Source organism: Silurus aristotelis (genome assembly GCF_946808225.1).
Source record: "Silurus aristotelis genome assembly, chromosome: 18".
Classification (NCBI taxonomy): domain Eukaryota; kingdom Metazoa; phylum Chordata; class Actinopteri; order Siluriformes; family Siluridae; genus Silurus; species Silurus aristotelis.
In genome coordinates, this window is record NC_139591.1 from 3,801,121 (window position 1) to 3,827,672 (window position 26,552).

Genomic DNA, 26,552 nt, shown 5'->3' on the forward strand with positions numbered 1-26,552 from the left:
TGTCCTGGAGACGTTCATTTGTCAAATAATATACTGACTGTTACAAAGCGCTGACATTGAACAAAGCTTCAGTACATCAACTACAGTACGGGGATGTAAGTATTCAAACATTCTGCCAGGTGGAAAGTTCAAGGAACCACAACTAATCTTCCATGGACATGTCTAACCTACACGATTTATAATCAGGAAGGTGAGAGAGAAGTCAACAGTCATCTGAAATGAGTTGCAGGATGACCCGAAAGCAGCAGGAAAATTACACAAAACAATTTAAACAGAGAACTGTATCACTATCACACTCCTCTACTGAAGAAAATATATGTACAATGCATTTACAATTATAATTACCTTACATTTAAATGAGCATAAATAAATTTGGACAAAATCAGGGGTCTTTCCAAACTATATATTGGAGGAAGAAGGGTATAAAACGATCCAAAGTAGGTGATAGGAGGTGGGAAAATCTAGATATGGAGCTGTTTCTTTGCAAATGGTACTGGGGTGTTACATATAATCAAAGGAATCATTAATGCAGCAGGAGAAAATTAGGAGATAATATAATCTCATCAGCCAAGAAATCATGGTAAGGGTCAGAAGATGAACCTCAAAAGCTACTCACTCAGTAAGTCTTTACATAGCTCATATCTCCTCACTTCCATGAAAATGCATTGAGGATTTTGAAACTGCCTTTGTATGAGATGGGAATTGAAGATACGTGCTTTTATGAATATTTAATTCTACATTTAGACTCCATTTGCTGTTATAATAACTTCCACTCTTCTGGGAAGATGTTTCACTATATTTCGGAGTGTAGATTATGGAAATTGTAATTCTGCCGCATCCAAAAACATCTGATTTAATTGCCTGCCTTTAAATTTGTAGCAACCATTTAGTTAAGAACCATAATTGGCTGGAAAAGTCAGCTGCATATTTAAAGAGAAAAACGAAAAGGAAATCTGTTCATAAACCAACAAAACCAAATGTGTTTGAACACTTCTTTTACTTCTCCCTCGTTGTGGGTTTTTATAAATCCATTTGTTATTAGATTCCTCAGATTATGTGGAACATCCTCGTCACAATTCTCTGTGAATGAACAGTTACTATAGTAATGGAAAAGTATTATCATGTGGTCTCCCTAACAGCAGGACCTACTCCTGAGCTGTGCTGTTCTCAACACCTTCTGACCAATCAGATTTGAGATACTGTGGTATAAATAGCATAAGCTAAACAGCGTTTTCATTAGCGAAACACTCTTCCACAGAAAACACACACACACACAAAAATACTCTGTACACATTTAGACAAATACCCCTCTCTCTATCTCTTGTTCTCACTCTTTCTCTCAGCCAGTGTACAGCTACTGTATTCTGATTAACCATGAAGGTTCAGGAGAAAGGTTAATTAAACTGCAATTCTCATTCCGTTTTCCAATAGTGAAACATACTCGGTTGTATCAAGCAGGAAAAAGGAAGTAACATTAAATAAAAATCACTCTAATAATCGTAATTATTTAGTAATGTCTCGCAAAGTTAATTGTGTTTGTCCTGTGAATAAACGATTTCAGCCTGTCTGGGATTTTTTTTTGGTTTATCTGTTTTATTGGGACTCTGAGCTCAGGACAATGAACTAAACTACTAAACAGCGCACAGGCTAATCGTCTTTACTTCCTCATGACAAAAACGAATGGAAAGGCAATGTTCCCGAACACGACGATTCCTGTGTCGATGTCTGAATTCAGTCTGGCACGTTCAATTTTGATGGAATGGATGGGGGTTGGTAAAACAGGGCTTTACAATATATAAGGTTTAAATTTAGGAACTTTATTATTAATGGTTTTAGAGTTTTTCTTAGTTGTTTGGAGCATTTCTTTAAATTATATTTGCAAACCAGTAAAAACAAAACATTGGATTACTTGCAAAAACCTGTACTCTTAAGTATTTGTGTCAATGAACATTTTATTGCCATCAGAATGACTAAACTCTTTGTCATTGTTTACAAACCAGATCGTCTAAATGTTTAGTCGTGTTGTCAGCATGATGGCGCATGGTTTCAGTATTTCCTTATGGAAACTACGGTTTGGATTACAGTAATTGAAAATGCACAAAGCTGAATTTCTTCTGTATGCCATCTATGAATTTTAACAGCACAAATGTACACATTACTGTACAATATGTGGGATATTGATTGCAAGAGACCAGACAGGATTCACACGTTTACAGCACTGTACTAGTGTTCGTTCATTTCCTGGTTCTTCATCCATTTTCACAAATTTTCATTTTGTGTTTCGCTCCGTCGTTATTCGAAGGTTCACGAGATTCACCTTTGACCTAATTTAAAGAAGTGGTTGATCATTGGTTTATCTGGATGACGTACATTTGCCCTCATTTGCGATATTCAAGAGTCATCTGCACAATTTATAAATTCTAGACACATTTACCAAACAAAATGTTCATAGAAATGTTCAGCTTGACAGATTACGACAACTAGTTTTACTATTTTGTGTTCAAAGCCTTGAACTGATGGCGAGATGTTTTGGGGTTTGGGAACTAGTCTAATTAATTTGGATCAACATGACATTAAACAATTAATAATGTAGGGAAAAGCAGACAATTGTACACAGTCGATTAAATAAATCTACCAAAGCATTCACAATTTTTAGTCAAAGCAGCGAGAAACACACAAATGACTACATGACGTGGAGGTTGTATAAGTAGTTTTGAGAATTTCATTTTTGTTCTGGGAAATGCTCCAAAAAAACTGGGGAAAAGTGTAATGTGGATTGTTTTGGATATGTGGAAGCAAGCACAATAGCACCACCAAGGGTCAGAGAAAGAAATGATATACATAGAATGCTATGAACGAGTGAAGGGGCTGATTTCTTTCTAGCACAAACTGACCAGTGATCCAGTGTTGGAGTTGTTCTTCAAATGGAGACCACTCTGTGCAGCTGAGGATGGTTCCACATTAACAACCTAAATATCCATGAAGTTTCTCAAGCCTTGAGGATGGATTTTTACAGTCAGATTCAAATCAGTCTGCTACATCCGTTTAGGCCTACAGTTTGCATGAATAGCGTCCATTACTGAACAGTACATCTCAACAATGATAAACCCGTAATGAATAGACATTCGGTGCCAGATGAGGATGGTTTCTCTTTTGAGTCACAAGGTTTCCTCCTTATGCCTTCTTCCTGAGGTTTTCTTCGCCACAGTCTCCACTGGCTCACTCATTAGGGATAAACATACAATTAAAGGAACAAACTTACAGGCACTAAACGTTATTTTATACAACTTTTAACCACTTTATCATTGTAAAGCAGAGATGGAAAGTAACGAATTGCTTGCGTTACTGTAATTGAATGTTTTTGTGTACTACTTTTTGAAATCTGTAATTGTACTTAGTATGTTTTATTTGAATTATTTTACTTTACTACATTTCAAATCATACACATTTTTCTGCACAGATTGATTGATGGGTGGAGAACAAACACACTAAACTCACAAGAAAGAAAGATGGAGACGGATAAGACAAACGCCAGTGATGCAGCCCTCAGCTGAAAGCAAAATGCTGTTGAATCATCATTCTGGAAGTTTATTCTGCATTATAAGTATCATAAATGACATTATAACAGGAGATTTGATTTTGCTGTGAAAGTCCATAACTCACATTAGACTCAAGTCATGGACTGCGGGTTTTTTACTTATTGCACTTTCATTTATAAAGGTCTTCCTTCAATTCAAGTCTTCAATTCCTTCAAACGATTTATATCTCCTTGTCCTATTTGAACTACACTGGAATCCTCCATCCACCCTTCGATGTTAAATAAAGGAACTCAGTCAATTTTTAAACTTTGAGTAGATTATTAGATGTGTAACTTTACTTAAGTAAAATTTCATTGAAGTAACAGTAGAATATTTTATTACTCCTTCCTGCAAAGCTACGTTAAAACAATGTGCCTTGTTTAAGCGCTCTACAACTAAAAATGAGTTGAATAGCTGATCAGCTGGTCATCATGTATACAGTCCAAATAGCTGTTATATTTATTCGATGTTTGACATTAGCAACAAATCTGTCTGGCACAGAGAGAAAACATGGCCTGAATACAGCAGTGTGTTATAGATATTATAGACTTTACTCTCATATTATTCTTAGTGTAACATCAGTAAAACCTTGTGATATAGTGCATTACTCAATATACCACATCAGTGGTGATGATTAGTATTAGTTTTGGTTCAAACCGTTTTTTTCTCCCCCCTGGTTGTTCAGATGAATCACATAAGCAAATCGCAACTGTGTGTGTGTGTGTGTGTGTGTGTGTGTGTGTGTGTGTGTGTGTGTGTGTGTGCCATCAATAGCTGCATTTGCATATGGCCTAGATGCCTGGCAGATTTGTTCCTTTCATAACAAGTTTAGCAAGAGAGCGAAAGAGGGAGAGATTTTGCAACAGAATTGCAATGCACTCAGTGGCAGCTGTAATATAATACATGGCTCGAAAACCCTCCATTTTGAGGGAATTATAGTCTCATTTAGGAAGTGCTGCAGGTTGTAGCCTACAGAACCGACGCCATCTGACCATGCCTATTAAAAATGCAGCATGGTTACACTCCATTAGCGAAGCCACACAGCTAACTCGAGAGCAGCTTCAGCAATTTTTTTACTTTAGATTGGCTTCAACGTTTCGTTTTTGATCACTGCATTCAAAACAACGATTGGAGGTTGGGGTTCTTTCAGCTTGCGTTTCAGGGCAAAGAAAGTGTAAAAGCCGAGTGCACGTAACCTCCTCCTCGAGCGTGTGTTCTGAAAGGTGATAATTAATTTGAGAAGAAAAAACATTCAGAGCACCTGTTGTGCGCTTCATCAGGAGTGATAATTTGAATGTAAAAAAATTATCACTTTAAAAAACCAGGCAGACGCCTTACTCTTTGCTCTGACAAAAAAAAAAAATCTTGATTTATTAAGTGATAGATGATATTTTGGTATTTTTTAATAGTTATGTGAAAAGAAAGTTAGCATTCTTACGGTGTTTGATTTGGATGTTTAGCTAGCTAGCTAGCTAGCTAGATAGACAGATTGATAGATTGATTTACTTTGCCAAAGACCATTAGCTTTGGCCCAGAGTAGACAGCGGCATTTCTAGATCATGTTCACACATGGCTTCCGCTTTGCATGATAGAGCTTTAACTTTTTGGAGAGTTTTTGGAGCTTTTTTAGAGCACTTTAGGATGGCATGGCAAACTGTATTCACAGACAATGAATTCTAGAGTATTTCTGAGCAAATGCAGTGAGTTCATGAGCCTTTAACATTGCGTTTCGCCCTTGTCCCTTTGCACACACAGACTTCCTCAAATTCTCTGAATCTTTTGATGATATTATGTACTGTAGATGACGAGATATTTAAATCATCTAAGAGACTCTGACTCTATAACATTTTTACCCAATCATTTTACTGACCTGTTGATAATTAACCTCATTAGTTGCAAAATGTTCTCCAACTGTTTCTTGTTAGTACCAGGTACTTTTTTTTGCCCCGTCTCAACTTTATTTGAGACGTGTTATTTTAGGCGTGTTGTTAAACATTTGATCTTTTTTTTTTTTTTTTTTCTAATGTGAATAAAATATATGCGGTTTATGAGATTTGCGAATAATTGCATTCTGGTTTTATTTACATTTTACAGTATCCCAACTTTTTTGGAATTGGGGTTGTATTCATTTTCCACATTCAAAAAAATGATTACAAAGATTTTTGTTACAAAATAAAGCAATTAAACCTAATGAGCAAGGTTAAACGGACGCACACGAAAAACTTCACGGTGTAAAGTCTTCGCATGATTGATTGAAGCTGTTATTGCAGAGTTGCAGCGTGTGCACAAAGATCCTTTCTGCAGTGTTTTTCGCCCCAACAGGAGGTAAACCAATGTTCTGGCTCCCCTGCTCTCTGAGGAGACTACGGTCAGAAAGGGGGTGAGTCAAGTTCGGTCACTTCTGTAATAGAAACGTGAGGCATGCAGCACGGAGGACTTGGCTCGCCTTTCCGACGTCTTTCACGATGTTGAGCTCAGGAGTAAACAAACACACGAAACCTGCCGTTTGGAAAATGTTTTAATAATAAATAAGGTGGGAAATGACACGGTTTATTTCATTCTAAATATGAGATTATCAGTCATGAAAACTTATGGCTGACAATTTAAAGCAGTTGTAATTTTTTTAACATAGTAAACACCAAACAATGATGGACAGCACAATTATTATTATTAATTCTTTTTTTTTTCCAGAGATCATATTCTCACACACATTGTTCATCAAAAAAAAAAAAGGTACTGCAATAGCATTGGTTCAAACCAAACTGAAGCAGCTGTGTGCTTGGTGAGCCCAGCGGTGCTTTTCACTACCACAGGAATCCCTAGATCTGGTTTTCCACCCTCCCCATCCCATGACAATGTCCACATTACTTCTATACAGTATAGACAGAGTTCAGCCCACTAAAGGGACAGATGAAGCCCCCTTAAAAAAAGGCTTGTTGTTTGGTTGTGGCAGACATTCTTCTTCTTATTACAGTGCACACCATGTTCTGGGATCATCACTTCTCGACACAAAACGGACAGGCCTCTAATAATTCAAGCCTTTCTAAATGAAAAAATTAAAGAGAAAGATATTGCCCATTGCACATTTTCTTGTTTCACCCTCGTTTAAGTGCATTTGTCTCATCAAATGTAACGTCATCAATGGGAATGAGATTGCCACTCGATGGTCTAGCTCTATTCGGGTATACGAGGTGGAATCAAAAAGTTTCGTGACTCGCTCTGTTTACAAGAAAGTACTTAAATTATCTTACAGACTGTCACCTTCAAAATATTCCCCCTGTAACAGCAATACTGCGCTCCAAGCGTTCCTGTCACTTCTGGAATGTGTCCTGGAAGTCTTCTTTTCCAAGCATGTCAAGCGCCTTTTGCTATTTGTGCAGGATCTCGGCAATGGTGTCAAAACGACCACCTTTGAGCTGCATCTTTAACTTTAAGAAGAGGGGGAAAAGTCTGCAGGAGTCAAATCTGGCGAGTAGGGTGGGTGCGGAAGTGAGATTGCTTTGCGAGAAACTCAAGTGTGGGTGGTGTTCTAGCTCGGTGAAATAGCAGACTTGGGAACGCATTTGGCCAGAATAGCACCAATCGCACAGCTCCTGATGCACACAGGACGATGTCTTTTGGCGCTCTGATTTATGAAGGTCGGTGTCCCCTGTGACTGTGGGTGCAGCCTTGTGCTGCCATCTGTTGGCATGTTACAAAAGTAGTCTCAAAACTTTCTGATACCACCTCGTGTAATGATTTGCACAGCTTGCGCGAGACCCAAAGTGTAGAGAGTTCCCGCGAAATAAAACAAAGCGATTAACCCCATCTTCTCAAAAAAACATGACGCTCGACAAGATGCCACTTATGTCCCTCCTCATATTAGGTGGAGAGCTTCATAGCTAATAATGGTTTACAAAATAAAGGTTTAGTGATTGTGCTTTTGAAACCAACATACATTAACAATAACGACATCAACTAACAAAATGACAACAGTGCATTGTAAAAAACAAAAAAAAATACAAAAATAAACAGAAAAAGAAAATCGAATGGCAGCACTTTTTTTCAATGATTTGGTCAATTTACAATCGCGACCCTCATGCCCGAGTTTCCGTGATCAGAAAATACGCTTGGAGAGCAGTGAGAGGAAAGACCCCGTCAAAGTACTGTATCACAGTATGAGTAAAGAGCCCCCTCTTCGCACTGCTGACGGCCCACTGCTCCCACTCGCAGCTTCTATTACACTCACACCAGCAGATTATAAAAACAATGCTCCAGACGGGTGGGAACATCACACCTTTCCGCAAATGTACACCAGTCAATGGGGCTTTAAAGCGGAAAGAATCACCTACTTAAAAAAGAAACATGAGAGCACCCATTTTTCCCTCTTTCTCACATGGAAAAGATTAAATATTGAAGCAGATAAAAAAAAAATAAAAAGAAAGCACTAACCATTGGTCATTTTTTTGCCTATAAGGACAGAACAGATCATTTACATAATTGTGAATGATTATACATGGTCTGGATCGTGGATGGTGCACAGTTCGAAGATGATTCTCCCACTCAGAGATCCTTTTTCTCATCTTGACTGGATCCTCAACTCTCCAGCAGCTGTGGAAATAAAAACCAGGACAAAAGCTGTCGATTACCTAAAGATATCTATATAAAACATTTTGGTTTTAATCATCTGGAAGCAACAAATACGAGACAAACAGTTAAATAACCACTTTGGGTGTTTGTGGCGTCCAAGCCGCTCCAAGCATACAGCATAATGAAGCACAGTAATTTACGCTAATTCAAGTGTGATGTAAATCCTTTTCTAATTATCTGCTTTTTTTATATCGGAAATGTTGCCGAAGCCAGGCAGAATATTTTAGACGGTGATCTGGGAAATTCGTTTCTTGATTAGAGATGGCGTTAAGACTAATTATTGCTGTAATACGACATGTTTGGGAAATCAAGTTCGGGTTTATTAAACCCAGAAATACAGTCCGCCTACAAAGGTGCCCTTGAGCATTTTTTTTCCTCCTCAAAATCAATATCAGACTATCAACCTTTTACATTGTGAACATTTATTTGCCCGTTCAGGTAATACCACTTCGAATTACAGGTAAAGCGTAATGAAAAATTCATGATCTGATTAACACGCAAGTCAATATTACAGCTTTCAGTGTGATTACAAGTTGATTAGAACTTTAATGACATTTAGTTACAAACACTACCCTTTTTTATTTTTCACTGTTTTCTTCCTAATTCATCAGATTCCTGTCAATTCCTGCCCATATGCCAGTTTTTCCATATAACACATTTCATTTCCATGTCACAGTTACAAAGCCAGGGAGGATAAAAGTTATTACATGCCTCCCCTGAGAAACATAATGCCAGTCCAACACATATTTTTGAACTGTTGCTCATGACAAATCACAGGTCAGTGTAACATATGTATAGTACTAATTGTCCCCTTTCACATGCTTGAGCTCAAAGATGAACTATCTATCATCTATCGAAAACTATTGAGGTTGCGAGTGTCAAGGTTCCGAGTATCGAGGTTCCACTGTAATTAAATTAACTAGCAACAGATCAGTAAGATTAACATTAGAAAAGGAACATCTTAAAAAGTCAAAGTCTCTCAGAAGTAAAGATGGACAGAGGTTCAGCAATCTGAGAACAATTTCCGAATCATGTTCCTGAACATTAAATTGTGAAGACTTTGAATATCTAAGTATTTACAGTACATAATATTTTGAAAAGACTCCATAATATCATAAAAATAAATCTCTGCGCATAAATGTCAAGGGTGAAAATCAATATTGAATGCCTCTTGTGATCTCCAGGCCACTGCATGGGCCCAGGAACACCTCTAGAAATTATTGCCTATAAACACAGTTAACAGTGCCATCCACAAATGCTGGTTAAAGATCTATCATGCAAAGAAGAAGCCATATGTGAACATGACCAAGAAATGATGCTGTCTACTCTGCCCCAAAGCTCATTTAAAATGGACAAAGGCAGTGGAAAACTGTTTTGTGGTCTGTCGGATTTTCAATGTCTCTTTGGAAACCATGAATGCCATGTCCTCCATACTAAGGAGGAGAGGGAGCCTGCATCTCTGATGGTATAGGGTGCATTACTGCATATGAAATGGCAGTCCTTCACACCTGTAATGGCATCATTAATGCTGAAAGACATATCAGGGTTTAGAGCAACAAATGCTTCAATCCAGACTATGTCTTAAAGTGAAGGACTTGCATGTTTTAGCAAGACAATGCTAAACCACATAGTCCCTCTATTGCAACAGCATGGCTTTATAGTAAAAGAGTCTGGGTGCAGTCCAGACCTTTTAACGACTGAAACATTTAGTGCATCATTAAATGAAAAACATGACAAAGAAGACCCAGGACTGTTAATCAGGTAAAATCCTATATGAGACAAATATGGGACAGCATTCCTCTCCCCAAAACTCAAGCAACTGGTATCCTTAGTTCCCAGGCTGTTGTTAAAAGAAGAAGGGAAGCTACACACTGGTATTTTATATGTTATTTTGTTACATGTTAACACAATCTTCTATTGTAAATAAAATGTGTGCAATATTTGCAAATCAATGCATTTTATTTATGTATTTCTAAAATTTTGGGGAATTGGGGTTGTAAAAAAGACTTAAAAAAATATCTAATAAGAACACATATAACATTCAGTGTAGAAACCATTTAAAATATCATTATTCTTTATCTTCAGAATCCTACCTCTAACTCTTCTTCCTGGTGAGAAAAGGTCCCCAGACTTGGGAGTCCGGTATCATTATGGTTTTTATGGGCTCCTAACGCTGCCTCCCCTCGTCTGCGGCCCCCAGATCCCCGGGACGAAATTGAACTAGAGGAGCTGGGGGTCTCCCTTTGCCCCTGTGCTGTGGGGAATGATGGCCGGTTGTATGGCGGAATGTCCTCTGCAACTACACAAACAGTGAGCACAGAAAAAAGAAGTGAGAATAAGAGCCACTCAAAACCACCACTCTCACAGTGTAATCCACAGTGCTAAAGCATGGCATATTTACCTGCGTGTTGGCGTGTTTTGCCAGCACCTTTTCCTCCGTGTGTGTTCCGGTGTTTGTCATGCTCCCCTCGTCGCTCGGCCGAGGCCTCTCTTGTCCGGTATCCCCCTGCACTTCCTCGCCTGTCTCTGGACTCTCCACAGCCCATTCTGGGCAATGTTGCACCCCTCTCCTCATATCCACACCTGGAACCATGATTAGTGGTCTTCATTGCAACCGAGCAAGGGCTCAGAGGCATTGATTGGTCTGGATTTGGGAACAAAAAAAGTGATGCTATTTATTTTTTCATATTGACTTTGTGGTACTTGACACTTATAACACGTTCGACCATAATACCATCTGTAAATTCGTCTGTTTGCTGTTGCTGCTGTTGTTGGCTCTGGTGACCAGCTGCATGCTGCTTGTGCCTTTTGTGTGGTTTCCTCTGCATCACTGCAGTGCTCATGTTGCTGTCTGTGGACACGGGGCTACTGGGACGGTGGCCAATGTGGTATCTTTGACCTTCAAAGGGGAGACAAAAACATGCCAGTCTATTCCTGCAGGTTTTTAGCAAAGCCCAACCATGCCAAATAACTCTAATGGCATTATTTACACCTGATTTGATGTCTTGTGTATTTAAAACAGATTTACACTCGAGTCAATTCTACACAAATCAGCCATTACATGCCACACTTGACCACCAAAATGTTCCTCCCCATATATCAGAACACAATGCCAAGAAACCAGAGGAATGGACTTTTGAAGTGGTACTGCTTTTTTCAAGTGGGTACCACTCCTTCATATAACAGCTCATGAACATCCATGTATATAAGTAAATGGGGAATTACGCATTCGCCAGCCAGCACAGTGAGCCAAATTTATTGGTGGAACGTAGTGGCATGTGTTCATTGCTGCATTTCACATTTTAAAAATACATTGTCCTTGAAATAATGTCTTGCAAAGTTTAAGGGAAATACAAATTGCATATAAAGGCACCATCTTTAATGAAGCAGTTGGCTATCAAATATAAAGGGGTGTTCAAGTCAAACCAGGACTTTTAAGTTTAAAAAATTTTGAAAACAAATTCCAAGGAGTGGAAACTACATCTATATTATTATTTGTTCTGTATAACACTGTTGTCTGCCTTGCTGATTCAGTTCATTTCAGTCTCTGGACTGGCCCAAAAGATGTATGCCACCGTTCAGACACATTAGCCATTTACTTCTGTGTGTAGTACCGCCACGCTAGGCATCACCCTAAACCACTAATTAGAATCAAGTCAAGTTTATTTCTATAGAGCTTTTCACAATGGACATTTCACAACGGAGTCCTGTCTAATGTCTACAAACACTGGCATTCAGCTGAAGACACAAGAAATAGTCATATGTTAAGTGTTAGTTTAAATCAGACTCTCATTCCTGTGACTCACCTCCTCTTCCAATATCTTCGGGCCCTGCCCCTGGATAATGAGCCACTCGCAGACCAGCATACTCAGCCGCTGTGGCTACAGCTTGGGCAAAATCAGCATCAGTGAAAAAGGATCCATCGGAAGAGCTGATGGCACTGGAGCGGCCAGATGAGCCGTTGTCCTCCTCGGATGCCGAGCCCCAGCCATTTATCATTGACCCCGTGACGGAGCTCTCCAGGTCTCCCGTACTGGAGGCCGGAGTCTGTTCCAGGCCCCTGTGCAGACGCAGGCGACGTGGCAGATGGACCTGCTGCTGAGCCTGATAGTGGGATCCTGGGTTTTGCTGGTACAGTCTCTGGCCTGACTCACCATCTGTTTGATCGCAATCTTCATCATCGCCATCAGTATAGGTGTAGGTGTGCGAGGGCGAGAGGGCCTGGAGTGGACGAGGGGGGCTCGTGTGCTGTCTGGGAGGAGAAACGGATTTCATTAAGCACTCATTCTATGGTTTTATAATAAAGGGGGTCCCCAAACATTTTTTCGTGAGGGACACATAATTTTTCCTTACTTTAATGGGGGCTGGGTTGGTCCGCAATACAAAGTTACATGGGCCGGACGGACTACCAGTATTATTGTGTAGATTTAAATGTATTTATTATTTTTGCTAATTCTAGATTAGTTTATATATGCATATGGTTGTTGGGCGAATCTAACAATTAATTAGGCTACATTAATAATTAGAGGTTGACCGATTTTGGCAATACTGATAGCAAGGTTTAAAATTTTCGTTTGAAAGATAACCTTTATTATCAAATATAGAAATGCTATGGGTGGAACATTTATTTAAAATTAAATGGTAAAAATTAGCTTTGGCATTGTTCACAGGGCCGTTCCAAAATTGTGGATGGGCCGTAGTTGGGGGACACCTGGTTTACTGTAATGGCACTACAGTAGATATTGTTAGCCACCCCTACTAATTAGTTGCTTGTATCTTTGCAATAGAAGTGTGTATCAAGGTTGGGTGTATCGAATGTGCTGAGTTCTATTATTGCCTATTAAGTTCTTCTGTTAAGGTTTAGTTTAGTTTCATTTACTAATTTGTTTGTATTTTGGAAACAGAACTAAGTTCATTAAAAACATATCATGGGCAGCTACAAACAAAATAATTACTTGTGGAGCAGGGGGGGACTGGGATTTAATAAAACAAACAAAAAAACAGTCCTGCTCACGCCTCCACATGACACCCCTCTAGAATAACTCCTTTCCAACAAGACTGTTCATCAAATTTATGCACGACTACAGCTGCTCTGCTCAATTATAAATAATGTTGTGGAGTGTTTTTGTAATTCTGGAGTGATGAATCATGCTTCGCTGTCTGGCAGTCTGGCAGATGAGTCTGGACTTGGCAGAAATCTGGACAATGTGAGTTGCTGCAAAGTGTAACACCAAATGTAAAGTGTGATGGATGAGAAATAAAGGTCTGGGCTAATTTTATTCCTCTTCAGTTACTGTGCACGCATCCCCCGATTTCTCTGATGTCGACGTTTAATGCTATGGCATACAAAGACAATGTGGCCAGGTTTACACTTCTAATTTGTGGCAACAATTTGAAGAATTGCAAAGCAATGTCATTTACAGGATTGAGAGTGTTAAATGGAAGGATCTAATTGGCCCACACATTTAGGGGTGAATTAGATTACAGTTTGCAAGCGGGATCTAATCGCCTGTTTGCTTCCATGTTTCAGAAAATCAATTTTCTAGAAGAAATATCTTGTTTAAAGTGTTTCACACAATTGTGTAAGATGTCTTTGGATATGGTAGCATTACATTTTACATACATTTGAACTAGGGGACCCAAACCTGTTCCAGCATGACAATACCTCTGTGCACAAAGCCAGTTCTATGAATATATGCTTTACATGAGTTAAAGTGGAAGATCTGCTGCTATAGAGCACTAAACTGAACCCTACTAAACTCTTTTGGGATAAATGCAGCCTAAAAGCCTTTTGGCTGAATCTCACACAAATCTTCACAACATCTAGTGGAACATCTTTCTAGAAGAGTGGAGGTTAATTATACCAGCAAATGGAGACTAAATGTGGAATGGGGTGTTTAGAAATTACAATTTAAGTGTCCATAAACTTTGTCCATATAGTGTATATGTATTAAAGGGCTGCATTGAGATTGGAATCCGGCGGGACCCAACACAAGTCTCACAGGCGCGGGAGGTTTTACCTTTGGCCCGGGAGGGGACCATCCAGCAGATCTTGCTAGTTGTAATGTTTTGTTTATAAGTTTGAGTTTTTTAAGACTAATTAAAAATAAAAAATAAAAATCTAAAGGTGTGTCATGTGTAGTGCTTTACTTTAGCATTGTTTTATTTTGCTATCAGTTTAATGATTTCTGTTAATATTCTGTAAGTTGATCGTAGCCCGAACGTTTGTGTACATTTTCACACAATATTTCTTAGATGTGACAGAAGGTTTGCAGGAGCAGGCGGGAGTGGACACAAAAATCAGGCAGACTGTAGATGATTAGGTGCTGTAAGTGCAGTACCTGCGATCTTCCTGGTGGTTGTTTAGGTCTCCCTGAGGAGAAGAAGTGAGCGTGACAGTAGGCTGGTGGCTGTAGGACATTCCCAAAGGGGAAGAGGCCGCCCCTCTAACAGGTGGAGTGGGGCATCGAACAAGGTTCTCCTGCTCTTCTTCTTCTTCTTCTGTTTCCCCTTGGTGGAGGTACATGCGGCTCTGAAGTTTCTGGGGGTCTGGGTCGAAGCTGAGAAAGAATACGTTTTCATTTATTGAATTTGGTAGATGCCCTTATCCATAGTGACTTACATGTGCCTTGTTTATACAACTGAGCAGCTATGGGCTTAAGGGCCTTGCACAGGGGCCCATGAGTGGCACCTTGGTGTGGCTGGGATTTGAATTCACAACCTTTTGGTCTAAAGCCTGAACCACAAAGCTACCAGCTGTCAAGCTACACCTTGTGTGTGTGTGTTTGTGTGTGTGTGTGTGTGTGTGTGTGTGTGTGTGTGTGTGTGTGTGTGTGTGTGTGTGTGTGTACCTCTTATCCATGGGCTGCAGGTAGTCCTCAGAACTGCGGCAGCCAGGGGGGTTGATAGGAGGTGGGGGCAGCGGCTCGGCCCAATTTACTGCACTCTGTTTCGACAGTTTCGGTGTGCGAGTTCCTTTTTTATGATTTTGACTCCCTGAAGAAGAAAAAACTCATAGATGACCTTCAAACACACTTTTAACTCTTTTTGCCCCTGTCCATGGTTAAACAGCTTTTCGTTTTTTCATGTATGAGGCATTGAAGAAATGAAGTAATTAGAAGTTGTGAAGTAATTAAGTTTAAAAAGATGTTGCCGTCTTATTAGTCTCTCGCTGAACATGTTGAAGGTCTTTAAACTTCAGTCATTCTGTTGAGTTACAATCATACAAAAAGCCCTTAATATGAGAAAAATGCCATTTCACAGCATGCCATTTCTTTTTTTTTTTTTATGCTTCTGTGAAACTACACAGTAATTGCTTTACCACTGAAGGACATACATAATAACCTTTATTTTCTTGTCAATGGTTGAACAATTATTAATGATTAATATAGGAAGCAATACAGCAATGAACGCTTTTGCATTTTTACCCAATGATTAAAGTATTCCAATTTCTTGCAACATATACATATGAACCCGAGACATTTCTTTTCTTTTTGAATGCCAACCATGACTGCCCACATGGTTGCTGTGATCGTGTGTGTGGTTGCATCATACCTGAGGTGCTGTTGCTGGCTCTATCGGAGCTGTGGTAGGACCCTGCAGAGCTGTGCTCATTTCCTTGGTTATAGGGAATGGTGGCTGGCAGACTGACCTCACCCCCTCTGTAATGATCTAAACACAAAGTATACATAAGAAATAGCAACGGCAATAAAAAAAAAATAAATACAGAATTAAAGCTGTACATCAGGGGTCCCCCAACTTTTTTCCATGAGCCACATTTCTTTTCTTTCTGTAATGGGGGGAGCTAATAAAATCAAAACATTTACTTACTTATGCATATGCATATGCATAATAAATCTAACAAACCTACGTTAATAACTAAGGGTCGATAAAAAAACTAAGAAACATAACACTCCCTGTAACTGTATTACAAAATGAACACAATGAAAATGTGCTAAAGAAAATAAATATGAATATATTCATTAGCAAATATAATTCTATAATTAAAACATTATCAATAATCAATCTCCGTGCAGCACGCAGTCTCAATTGTAAAAACATACAGCACGTGATGTCAGTGATTCGCCTCTAGAGGCCGCTCTCGTAATGACAATGGACAGGAAGCTGGAAAAACTATCGGCATGGAGTTTTGAAAGCTGACCTTTATTATCAAATAACCAGATATGATATGAGTAAAACATGTCTCTCATATTGTTTAGAGGGACGTTCCAAATGTCGGGACACTCACCCTTGTTCAGCCTGTTTTGCTCCATAACATTAAACTGTAACTGCGACGGCAGCTCCGGGGGTTTCGGTTGCTGGGGCTTCCAGCGTTTGTCACAGAAGTCGCCGGGTCCTGCACCACTGTTTTTGTTCATGATGTTTGATTGGATGAGCTGTGTGGTTGCATAAGGAGTGGGCTCATATGGTGTCGGTGGGCTGCCTCCAGGCCCCATGTAGCACATGCTGGGGTTGTTAAAGGTCTTCATCTCGTTGAGTTTGTTGGAGAGATCTACGTCGCTGTATACAGCTGAGTCGGAGCCGAGCAGCACTCCTTGCTTACTGTCCAGTTGGCTGTTATAGTTAGCAATGCAATCGGCTGAGAAAGAAAAAAAAGCAAGAAAATGAAAACCCATTGTATGGATAGTCTGCTTTTTCAGAACCTAACAAACATGCAAGGAATAGCATACGACGAGTCTGTGCTGCTATAGCAAATCAATATTCTATATTCAACCAGGCTGACGAAAAATGGAGATTTGGAAGTTGATTATTCTTACAGAAATTCACTGAGGCCAACATTTTTACTACTAAAAATACAACATGCCATACTTTTATTTTTTTTAATAGTTGTGGGGTGTCTGCAAAAAAAAAAAAAAACTTGGTCCCAGTTGTCACTAGTATTATAGCAGGTATACACAGTTGCTCCCTCAGCCTTTCCATTTCACTCTCTTAAAGGTAATAAGAAAAAATGCAGCTTGTCATGTAATTGTGAAACAGCAAAGCCCTAAAGACTTTCCTGTGTCTTAAAAGTGATGACTTTTCCTCTGACACTGACACTTTCCAAATGGCTAAATAAATGTCTTTCACAGAAAACTTCCTATCAGCAGTATGTCGTCTCCGAATGTGAAGCGTCCACCATAGGAAGCTCTGGATACATTAAGTTGTTCTTTGCAAAACATTTAAAAAATGCTAAAATATGGTATAATACAAATGAATACAGTGTGAAAATCATTTTTATCTCATTTAAAGCATTTGGCAGATGCCCTTATTCAGAGCAAATTCCATTTCTCTCATTTATACATGAATGCGGTAGCAAAGGGGTTCTCTCAGGGTCCCAGGAGTGGCAGTTTGGTGTAACTGGGATTTGAACTCATGACCTTTAGATCCAAAGTCCAAAGCCTCCACCACAAAGCTACCACCTTCCCATCTTTCCTTTTTTTTCTATAAATAAGAGAAATTAAATGGAATAACTAATGAGGTTTAGCTTCTCAATGAGGAACGTTTCTGGAAATGTGCAAAAAAAAATGTCATAGGTTTATGGCTTGCTCAAATCCACATGGTACATAATCCAACCCTACCCTGTTCCACAGAGAACTCCCAGACTGGAACATATTAGGTCTGTTCCCGGCTCCCAGAAAATCTAAGCAAGTAATCAAGAACACGTTTTCAGTTGCTCACAGCTCGAAACTTTTGTGTACAAGGTAATCAGTGTTTCTGATTAATTGGTTTAGACACACTGGGAGTTGGCAGAAAGCAAAAACATCTCAGCATCATCTCAGCACCAGATTGGAAAACATTTCCCCATACTCACTGTCAAAACACTATCGTTTATTTTTTGTCTCTCTGGTGGAACTCGAACTTTAAAACTCTAAAAATGTATGATGGCGTCAAAAAATGTGTTTTCTTATAATAGTATTATTTGCACTGCTTCACTTTTACATTATATTATTATTATTATTATTATTATTATTATTATTATTATAAATCCCCACACAAACTGTATAGTTAATATCTTTATTTATTATTTTATTTTCCTATTATTTTTTATTTATTTATAGTTTTCACATTTTTATTTAATTCTGATTCCTATTTTGCTTTACCATGTTTATTTGTGAAATGTTACGATTATGACAATTTATCTTCTGGGAGAACCAACCAGTGACTTATTTGGAAACAATTACAGGTCTATCTAATGCTTGTTGGTTCTGAAGGGTTCTGGTTGGTTCAGGATTATTATTTATAGTCTTTACACTCATCTACATTACAGATGTTCAAATGCTTCCAAATGATGTAGTTACTGGGTAGCTACTATATTTCTAGCATTTGTATTTGTTATATTTCTTGTACATCTTTTGCCCTGGACTTATTTGTGGTCTTGTACTTTCTCCTGTATTCAATATATATCTATATATAGCATCCCACTGATCAGCTGGAGAGCATGCATCAATGAAACTCTATGGTGATACAATTACTTGATGTTATCTCTCGAGCAGCAGAGGAGAAAGACTGTGACAGTAAAACTTTTATGAATCCACGTGAGCACAGATGAGAAGGATAAAGGAAGCCGCAGTCAAGGGCACATTGTTTTTTTTTTTCCCCCTTCAAAGTACACAACCGCGGATCGATCTTGGTTTCCTACCTGAGCGGACCAATAGATCTGAGTAGCTAAAACAAACAACTGGAGCCCCCATAAAATCGGAGAGCGCTTTATTACAGGAAGCCAATTAGACTGATGTTGGCTTTGTGTCCTCCTCAGCGTCTTCCTTTGGCAGACTAATTGCTTCAGAAGAGTTTCGAAAAAGCACTAAAGAGCGTACCTTGCCAATAATCCAAATGTACATAATTATGTAATGTATACTTTATATTATATTGTCTTCTTTATTCAATCATAGTGAAGGTTGTTCGGGCTCCCTGATCAATTTGGTGCTGCGGTCCAGGACTTAAACCAGAGAATATTTGATTTTTGATATGGAGCTGTACACTAGGGATGGTAAAATTCACCCGTTCGATTTAAAAAAGTGTTGGTATTTGGAACGCGATGTATTGTGTTGAACATATTTGCATGGGGGAAAAAGCTTAATTTACTCCATACATAATTATTAGTAAATGCACTATACGTTTATTATTTAGAAAGTGACCAATAATTTGTGACCAATATTTGATATGTAGATTGATTTCTCCTCGCTAAACTGTTTCTCGAGCGCGATCTCTCGGCACCGCTGCTGCTACGTGAATATGATGCATCACAACACTACGGCGACCAAAAGGGTACACTGAGAGTCACACAGATACAATGCAGATGAACATGGCAGAGGAAGAGCTGCATCTTTCTAGAGACAGAACAGGTAAAGAACGTCTTGTTTTATTGAATCTTTTTTTGCACCACCTTTTTGTGAAAGGGCCATGAGTTAGAGGTCAGAAGGCACTAACCCTAACCCTAACCCTAACCCTAACCCTAACCCTAACCCTAACCCATCTGAACCACAGAAATAAAAGCGAATTCTTTGTACCATATTGAACTGCATAGCATCATATTTTTTTCATTGCATCGTATTTGAAATCGGAATCGCACTGCATCGTAATAGGGATGAATCGTATCGTATCGTATCTTTAATGTATTATATCATTGGCTATGTAGTTATGGAGATGAACATCCCTAGAGTCCACAGACATAAGTTCCATAAAACCCCTCATCCTGACAGCTCCCAACAGAGCCGCTGAATTGTCCATGGTCTGTAAGTAAAGAGATCTGAGAGCTTAATGCATTTTATGATAAATGTGCAACATGTGCGTTGAACAGTGCATTGGCTTAAAACATCACCTCGACAGGTTTTCAAGTGTGTTGGCTCACGTTTAAGCGTCATGGCAGCGATGGCGGCAGCAGCAGGTGATGTACGAGTTCTGCTCATACAAGCAGACCTCATGCTGCTAAGTCTCACTTTAACTGAAATGGTTTCTGTCATGTCCATCCTGTCCCACACCTCGCTACACTTTTCCATAGACTACCTGCTTTCCTTTCCTTGGTTGAATTGGAGCTTCCTGTTCTTGTTATCTTCACTCCTTTCCTTTTTTACCTTCCTCTTGTTTCTCACCTCTTTTATCAGAGATCGCTAGAAAAGTAAACATCCTATCCAAGTTGGATCTGGTTCATTTCCTCCTATATGCGTAATCACTAACCCCTAACCCCTTTCCCTCTAACGGATACGATGCTGTAAAACACATATCAAGGTAACACACTTATCCAGCTCCTTGACTTTTGGCTCAACTCCTTCCATGTAGGAGCAGCTGAATCGAGTCTTACTTCATCAACATTTTCAAGGCGTACCTACAGTATTTTCATTCAATTTTATTATTTATTCCCTTCATATCTTCCGTCCAAATTCAGAAGTTTCCCTACCCTGCTCCACAAAGAATTTGGTTCGTTCTTGCCTCCCAAACCGTCTATTCCAAGCAATCAAAGACACGTTTCCATTCTCTCGGAGGTCAAAACATATGTGTACCAGGTATTCAGCGTTCCTACTTAACTGGTTTCTGCACACTGGGAGTTAGCAGCCAGGAAAACCGCAACCCGACTCAGCGCCAAATTGGAAAAACTTCCCCTATACTGTTATAAAAAACTGTAAACGTTTGTCCTTCTGGCTGAACTCGTAAAGGTACTATGTAAAACTCTGCAGCAGGGCATCTCCCTTTATGAGAATGCTTGAAGTTACACCCAATAAGCAAACTAAGAACCAATAAATATCCAAAGAACCCATCGAATAAAAGTGTATTACACTGTAACACCATGTGTTTTCTCATAATTCTTGGCTTTTTATTATTACTTTATTTGTAGTCACAAAAAAAGTTGAAAAAGCTTTTACAAGGCAGATCTGGGCAGCAAACTGCATTTCAAAACAGCAAAACAATTCAAATCAATAGCACCGATTGCTTAGAAATAGCTGATCGTTTTCTTGTTTAATGTGCTGTGTCTTGATTTGAAACCTTAATTTTTTTGTACACAAATTATTAGCGCAATATATCTGCTTTATTTTAACCCCCAGTCTCAAACAGAGCCACAGGATTAGGTACAGAAAAAGCCATTTTTGCACATTTCCTACGTAACCAATCTTTTTAATGATGTCCCACCTTCCTTCTTTTTTGCATTTCCCACTTTCACTATAAGTATCTTTATTAAGTTTGCTTCACACCTGCGTTCTCTCACCTTTTCTTACATATCTTGTACACTTGTACATACACCGAACAGGCATAACATTATGACGTTATAACATTATGAATGGTGAAGGGAATAATGCTGATTATCAGGTGGTTATAAAGTCACGCCTAAACGTTGTATGTTGAGTGTTCATGGCAGGACAAACCCTGTGTGTCCTGCACACAGTCTTCCTCTAACCAACCAAACACTACATAGGTGGACCGCTTCTTTTCCACCCATAAAATAAAGACATGGGGGCTTGGGCTCTATCACTATCATGTTTCACCAGCATCCACAATGCATGCTCGTACCTGGCCGGCTGTAGGTGGTTAGGTTGCTGTCGCTGGTTCCGTTGCCACCGTTACAGCAGTTGATGCTGCAGTCCTTGTGGTTTGCACAGGTGTTGGGCCAGGAGTCAGCGAGCCACGGCTGGTTACCTGAATCTCCCATGTTCAGTAGACCAGGCCTGCGAAATATACAGACATATTTATGTGTAACAGACAGATTTGAAGTTTACTTTTACATTTATGGTTTTTGGGACACAAACATTTCAGTTACACAACTGAGAAGTTAAAGGTAAGGGCCTTGCTTAAGGGCCCAGCAGTGGCATCTTAGTGGTGCTGAGATTTGAACGAATGACCTTCTAATCCAAACACTTTAACCACTAACCACTTCCCACTATGATCGGTCATTTATAACTGGTAATTCAATGTAATAGCAAAAGACAAAATATGTAAAGACGCCTTATACTTGTCAAATGTACGTTACAGCACATAATAATAATAATAAATTCCTGTTATATTTCAAAAATTCCCTAGTTGAAATTCCCATGGAAAGTTTCCGGAAATTTACTGGAGATTTTCCACCACATTGCGCCCCCTAGTCTCATTCCATTGTTTAGCCATACACACTAAGCATCGACAAAAAAAAAGCCAAAACAAGACACTATGTAGCACCCAAACATGGCATCTTGATTATATTCAACATATAAATTGTGTATTATATCATTGATATTGTGTCAATTATCTGATGAGATCTAATGAGATCCAATCCCCCTCGTAGAAATAAACCAAATTGGACAACACATCGCACTAAACACAATATTTGTAGGACGCGATTCATAATGCGGAGCTAGGAAATCGATAAATAATTTCTCTCTGCGTGAATGTACGACTTCGAGGCGACTTCATAAACACGGCTCCAGGCTCGAAATATACAGTTCATTCCGAACCGTGGTTTTCCAGCCGCCCTATTGAACAGCATCAATCTTTAAACTGGTAGAAGAAGAGTAAACGTACGTGTGTGTGTGTGTGTGTGTGTGTGTGTGTTTGGGTGTATGTGAGTGGGAGTTTATAGTCTGATGAAAATATTTCACCCTTTTTGTGGCTTATACTCTTGGATTCAGTGTTTCGCAAGAGTCAGGGTTAGGGTTAGCATTTTAGCGAAGATTAGCTTCAGGGGTTGCTAATTTTTATTTTATTTATTTCTTAGCTGTGAAGGATAATATGATTTGTGTTTGTTCCATTGCACAGTCAAGCCTGATATTTAATTATAGGTTTGCAGGGAGGCTTGTGTATTTATACGATCATGCAGGAAGGTATTAAAGAAGCTACAAAAATTTATAAAATAAATAAAATGACAAATCTAAGGCCGTGTTTGCGCTCATGCTGAGATATAAAATGTCATTACTTTAATAGGTAGTGCTATTATTTAGTTTACAGAGTGATTGTACAGTACAGGAGGATATAGAAATATGGAAAATGTGTTTTGGCTCAACATCTCCCCCTGTTGGATCGCCTCTGTAAAATCATGTGAATTCCATAGTCCAAACCATTCGAACTTACCGTCCGGCACTGCAGACAGCTTCTCCTCCTCGCTGATACGCCACTAAATCCAAAACAGAGAAAAAAAAAACGTGAGAAAGAGAATTATACAGCATCAACAAGAAGCAGAAGCCACGGACGGTGAGTCGTAAAAAAAGGACGTGTTATCTCACGCTGAATCCGCCTTTCTTCCTTTTACTAATCCAAACACAATATGCCATTTCGCATCTATCTTCTGACTCATGTCATCCATCTACAGGTACAAATATCCATAATCTCCACCTGGGAGTGAAAACAAACACGCGAAGGGAAGGCAACAGATTCAGATCAGATCCCCAGGCTGATACACTCTATGATGGGATTAAAGTTCAAACACGTCCTAATCGAGATGGGATTACTCATCAGGAACCGCACGCTAAGAGACTGTCCCCTGGGGGGCACTTGAGATGAGGTTGAGACTAGGGGCATGGTGGGTTTGTGGTTAAGAGCATGCTATGGGCATGTAAGGATACACCAAAAGAGGTTTAGAGAAAAACAAAATAAAATAATAATAAAACCCACAGAATTTTAACAACCGCAAATATTTCTGGCATGTCAGAAGACTAGATAGGGCACGAGTGTCTAAAAGCATCGGCAACGTGATGAAAGGGTTGCTCAGTATTTCATCACGCTTTCTTTTTGCTCCTCGTTTCTGCTCTAATGTGAAACAGGATATGGATTTGGAGAAGTCTGCATACCTGTCGGAGTGAAGGTGAATGACGGAACTGTAAAAGAAAAATACACAGAGAGAAAGAGAGAGAAAAAGAGATTTACATTGTAAATAATGTGGGAACCCATAAGTACAACAAATACAGCAGTAGCACTGAATTATTCATAGATAAGCTGAAAAAAGGTTGCCAAAAAAACCCTGAAAAAAATCCAAATTGTTCCATCTGTTTTCTCTCTTTCTTTTTTTACATTTACTAATAAATGTTGTTGTTTTTTTTTTTTAGATTTTCCAATTTCCCTATTTTCTGCTATTTTCTTGTTTATAATAAAGGAATATTAACAATAAATCAAAAACATGTTTCTGTTCTAACAGCATTTACCAGCTGGCAAAGACGGTCTACCAGTTTGACCCCTTCGACCTGTGTTTTGGCAGCTGGTAGCTGAGCAGACCACGAATTCATCACCTAGGGATTTTGGAAACGAATGAAGTGAATGGCAAAGTTGTTGTTTTTCTGTATATTTTCAAAACAGAAAGAATTAGAACAGCTAAGCCAAATAAAATCTGGTGGGATTTAAACATTATTATAATAATCATACTTTATTCTAATCACTACAAGGGTTCATGAACTTCTGGGCCAAACAACTTTAAATGGATATTTTAAGTTTGGCTTTTTTGCTTCTTCTTGGAGTTAACTTTCATAATTGTTAGCGATGCTAAGATTCACCAGTTCGGCATAAAAGTTAGCAATGCATCGTTTTTTAACAAAGCGCCACTGCTGCTACTTTAATATGACGTATCACAGCACTAACAGAGACGGAGGCGTGTCCTGAGAGTCACATAGAATACAGATTAACATGGCAGAGGTAGAGCTGCATCTTCCTGCAGACAGAACAGGAAAAGTCTGTAGTTTTATTTTATTTAGATTTTTTTTTGCACTACAAAAGGCCTGTTTGTGAAAATCCTTGTGTTAGAAGTCAGAAGGCACTTCATTAAATTGATGATTTGCTGTGTGTCTGAACCAAAGACATAAACGTGAATCTGCACCATATTGAATTACATTTCTATCGTGTTGCATTGAATCGTATCGGATCGCTCTGCATCGTAAAAGGAAGAAATCGTATGACATCGGTAGCTTTGTATCTTAAAATTTTTGCCCTAGTTTTATTTGTACTGTCCACACAAATATACATATTTCATATTGGTCACTTATATAAACTAAATTTTCCTACATATATTGTACTTTTGTACACAAATCTTTTACATATTCTGAATTAACTTTTTTCCATATTGACATTATACTGTATACATGCACATTCTTACTGTACAAGGTCACTGTCTATCTATCTATCTATCTATCTATCTATCTATCTATCTATCTATCTATCTATCTATCTATCTATCTATCTATCTATCTACAGTATGTCTATTTTTATTAAAAACAACTGCAAAAACTGGACTGCAAAAGCAACCACTTTCCCTTAACTGGCATTGCGTCTTAAACTGAACAAGCAGAACATATTCCATTTCAGACGTCTCCGATATCACAAACAAATCGTGAACGTTGCCACCTGTAAAAAATCGAATCTACGCAACATTTAAAGAAAATAAGACGAACACGGTGGCCTCTTCCGACTGCGGTTTCAAACCGGGTGACAAAAAGCAGGACTATTAAACCAGCATCCCTCAATCTCAACACCTCCCTTCATCTTCAGTCGGCTAATACAAAACCAGAGCAACAACACACACACACACACACACACACACACACACACACACACACACACACACACACACACACACACACACGTCCCTACCAAATGTCAGCTTGTGAATGTCAGCGCCGTCTCTGACGTGCTACTCTTCTGATCGTCAGGCTTTTTGGCGCTCTGCTGGAAAGATTAGCCTAACACCTTTTTTTTGCCACCACGTTATCAGTCTAGCTGCTTTTTGCGATTCCAGGATGAAAACAGATGACAGCAGTCGTGTCAGATAGCAGCAAAGGAGCAAGAAAATATGCTAAATATAGACTAAACGTAGCGTGATCTGTACAGAGTTTTCCAAATGTAGTTGTAGACTTTTTTTTACCTTCTGAACTATAGGATGAGCTTTTACTAATAACATCATCACTCCATTCCATTGACTTGTGTGAACAGTTACAGTCTCCTTCTGGTAGAAGTGAAAACAGGAAGTGACACACACTATGTGTCTGATTCAGTGTCTATTTTGGATTCATTACTCAGCATTGGATTTTGTTTTCTGGTTCCTGGTACTTATTCTAAACTATTCTGCTTCTGCTTCTTAAACCAATTCTGCTTTTGAGTTCAATTTATTAAGTGACACGATATTAAGCACAATATTTGTTTTTAGTTCTCATACTATTACTAAAACTGATAATCAAAATAATTCCGATTCCATACCGATTTTGCTTCTGTGTCTAAGTCTAATCAACCAATCGAGTGACAACATGGTAATAGGTTTTATCCACCGTCCTATTTGTATTGTTTGTGTACAGAATCCTAAACTGTATCCAGATGTTACTGGACCTGCTATTTTCTGTCTGCAGAACCATTCAGCTCTACATTGTAATAAGTAGAATTGAAATGAATGGTTATAAGCACAAT

General features: G+C 38.9%; 1 protein-coding gene across 4 annotated transcripts in view; it reads right to left on the reverse strand.

Annotated features, from left to right (window-relative positions):
* Positions 1–6,081: 6,081 nt before the first annotated feature.
* LOC310740899 (roundabout homolog 1-like) overlaps positions 6,082–26,552 on the reverse strand; it is a 214,894-nt gene continuing 194,423 nt past the window's right edge. For 2 of the 4 annotated variants that reach the window (XM_083568074.1, XM_083568075.1), the window contains 13 exons: positions 24,311–24,394; positions 23,960–23,986; positions 23,244–23,286; positions 21,711–21,865; positions 16,456–16,806; positions 15,762–15,878; positions 15,059–15,203; positions 14,549–14,767; positions 12,014–12,459; positions 10,942–11,106; positions 10,609–10,851; positions 10,301–10,506; positions 6,082–8,168 (listed from right to left, as the gene is read on the reverse strand). In XM_083568074.1, coding sequence (XP_083424200.1) covers positions 8,154–8,168; positions 10,301–10,506; positions 10,609–10,851; positions 10,942–11,106; positions 12,014–12,459; positions 14,549–14,767; positions 15,059–15,203; positions 15,762–15,878; positions 16,456–16,806; positions 21,711–21,865; positions 23,244–23,286; positions 23,960–23,986; positions 24,311–24,394 — 2,216 coding nt within the window. In that variant the 3' untranslated portion in view covers positions 6,082–8,153. The remainder of the gene's footprint in view (positions 8,169–10,300; positions 10,507–10,608; positions 10,852–10,941; positions 11,107–12,013; positions 12,460–14,548; positions 14,768–15,058; positions 15,204–15,761; positions 15,879–16,455; positions 16,807–21,710; positions 21,866–23,243; positions 23,287–23,959; positions 23,987–24,310; positions 24,395–26,552) is intronic. The other 2 variants (XM_083568076.1, XM_083568077.1) reach the window with 1 other exon arrangement.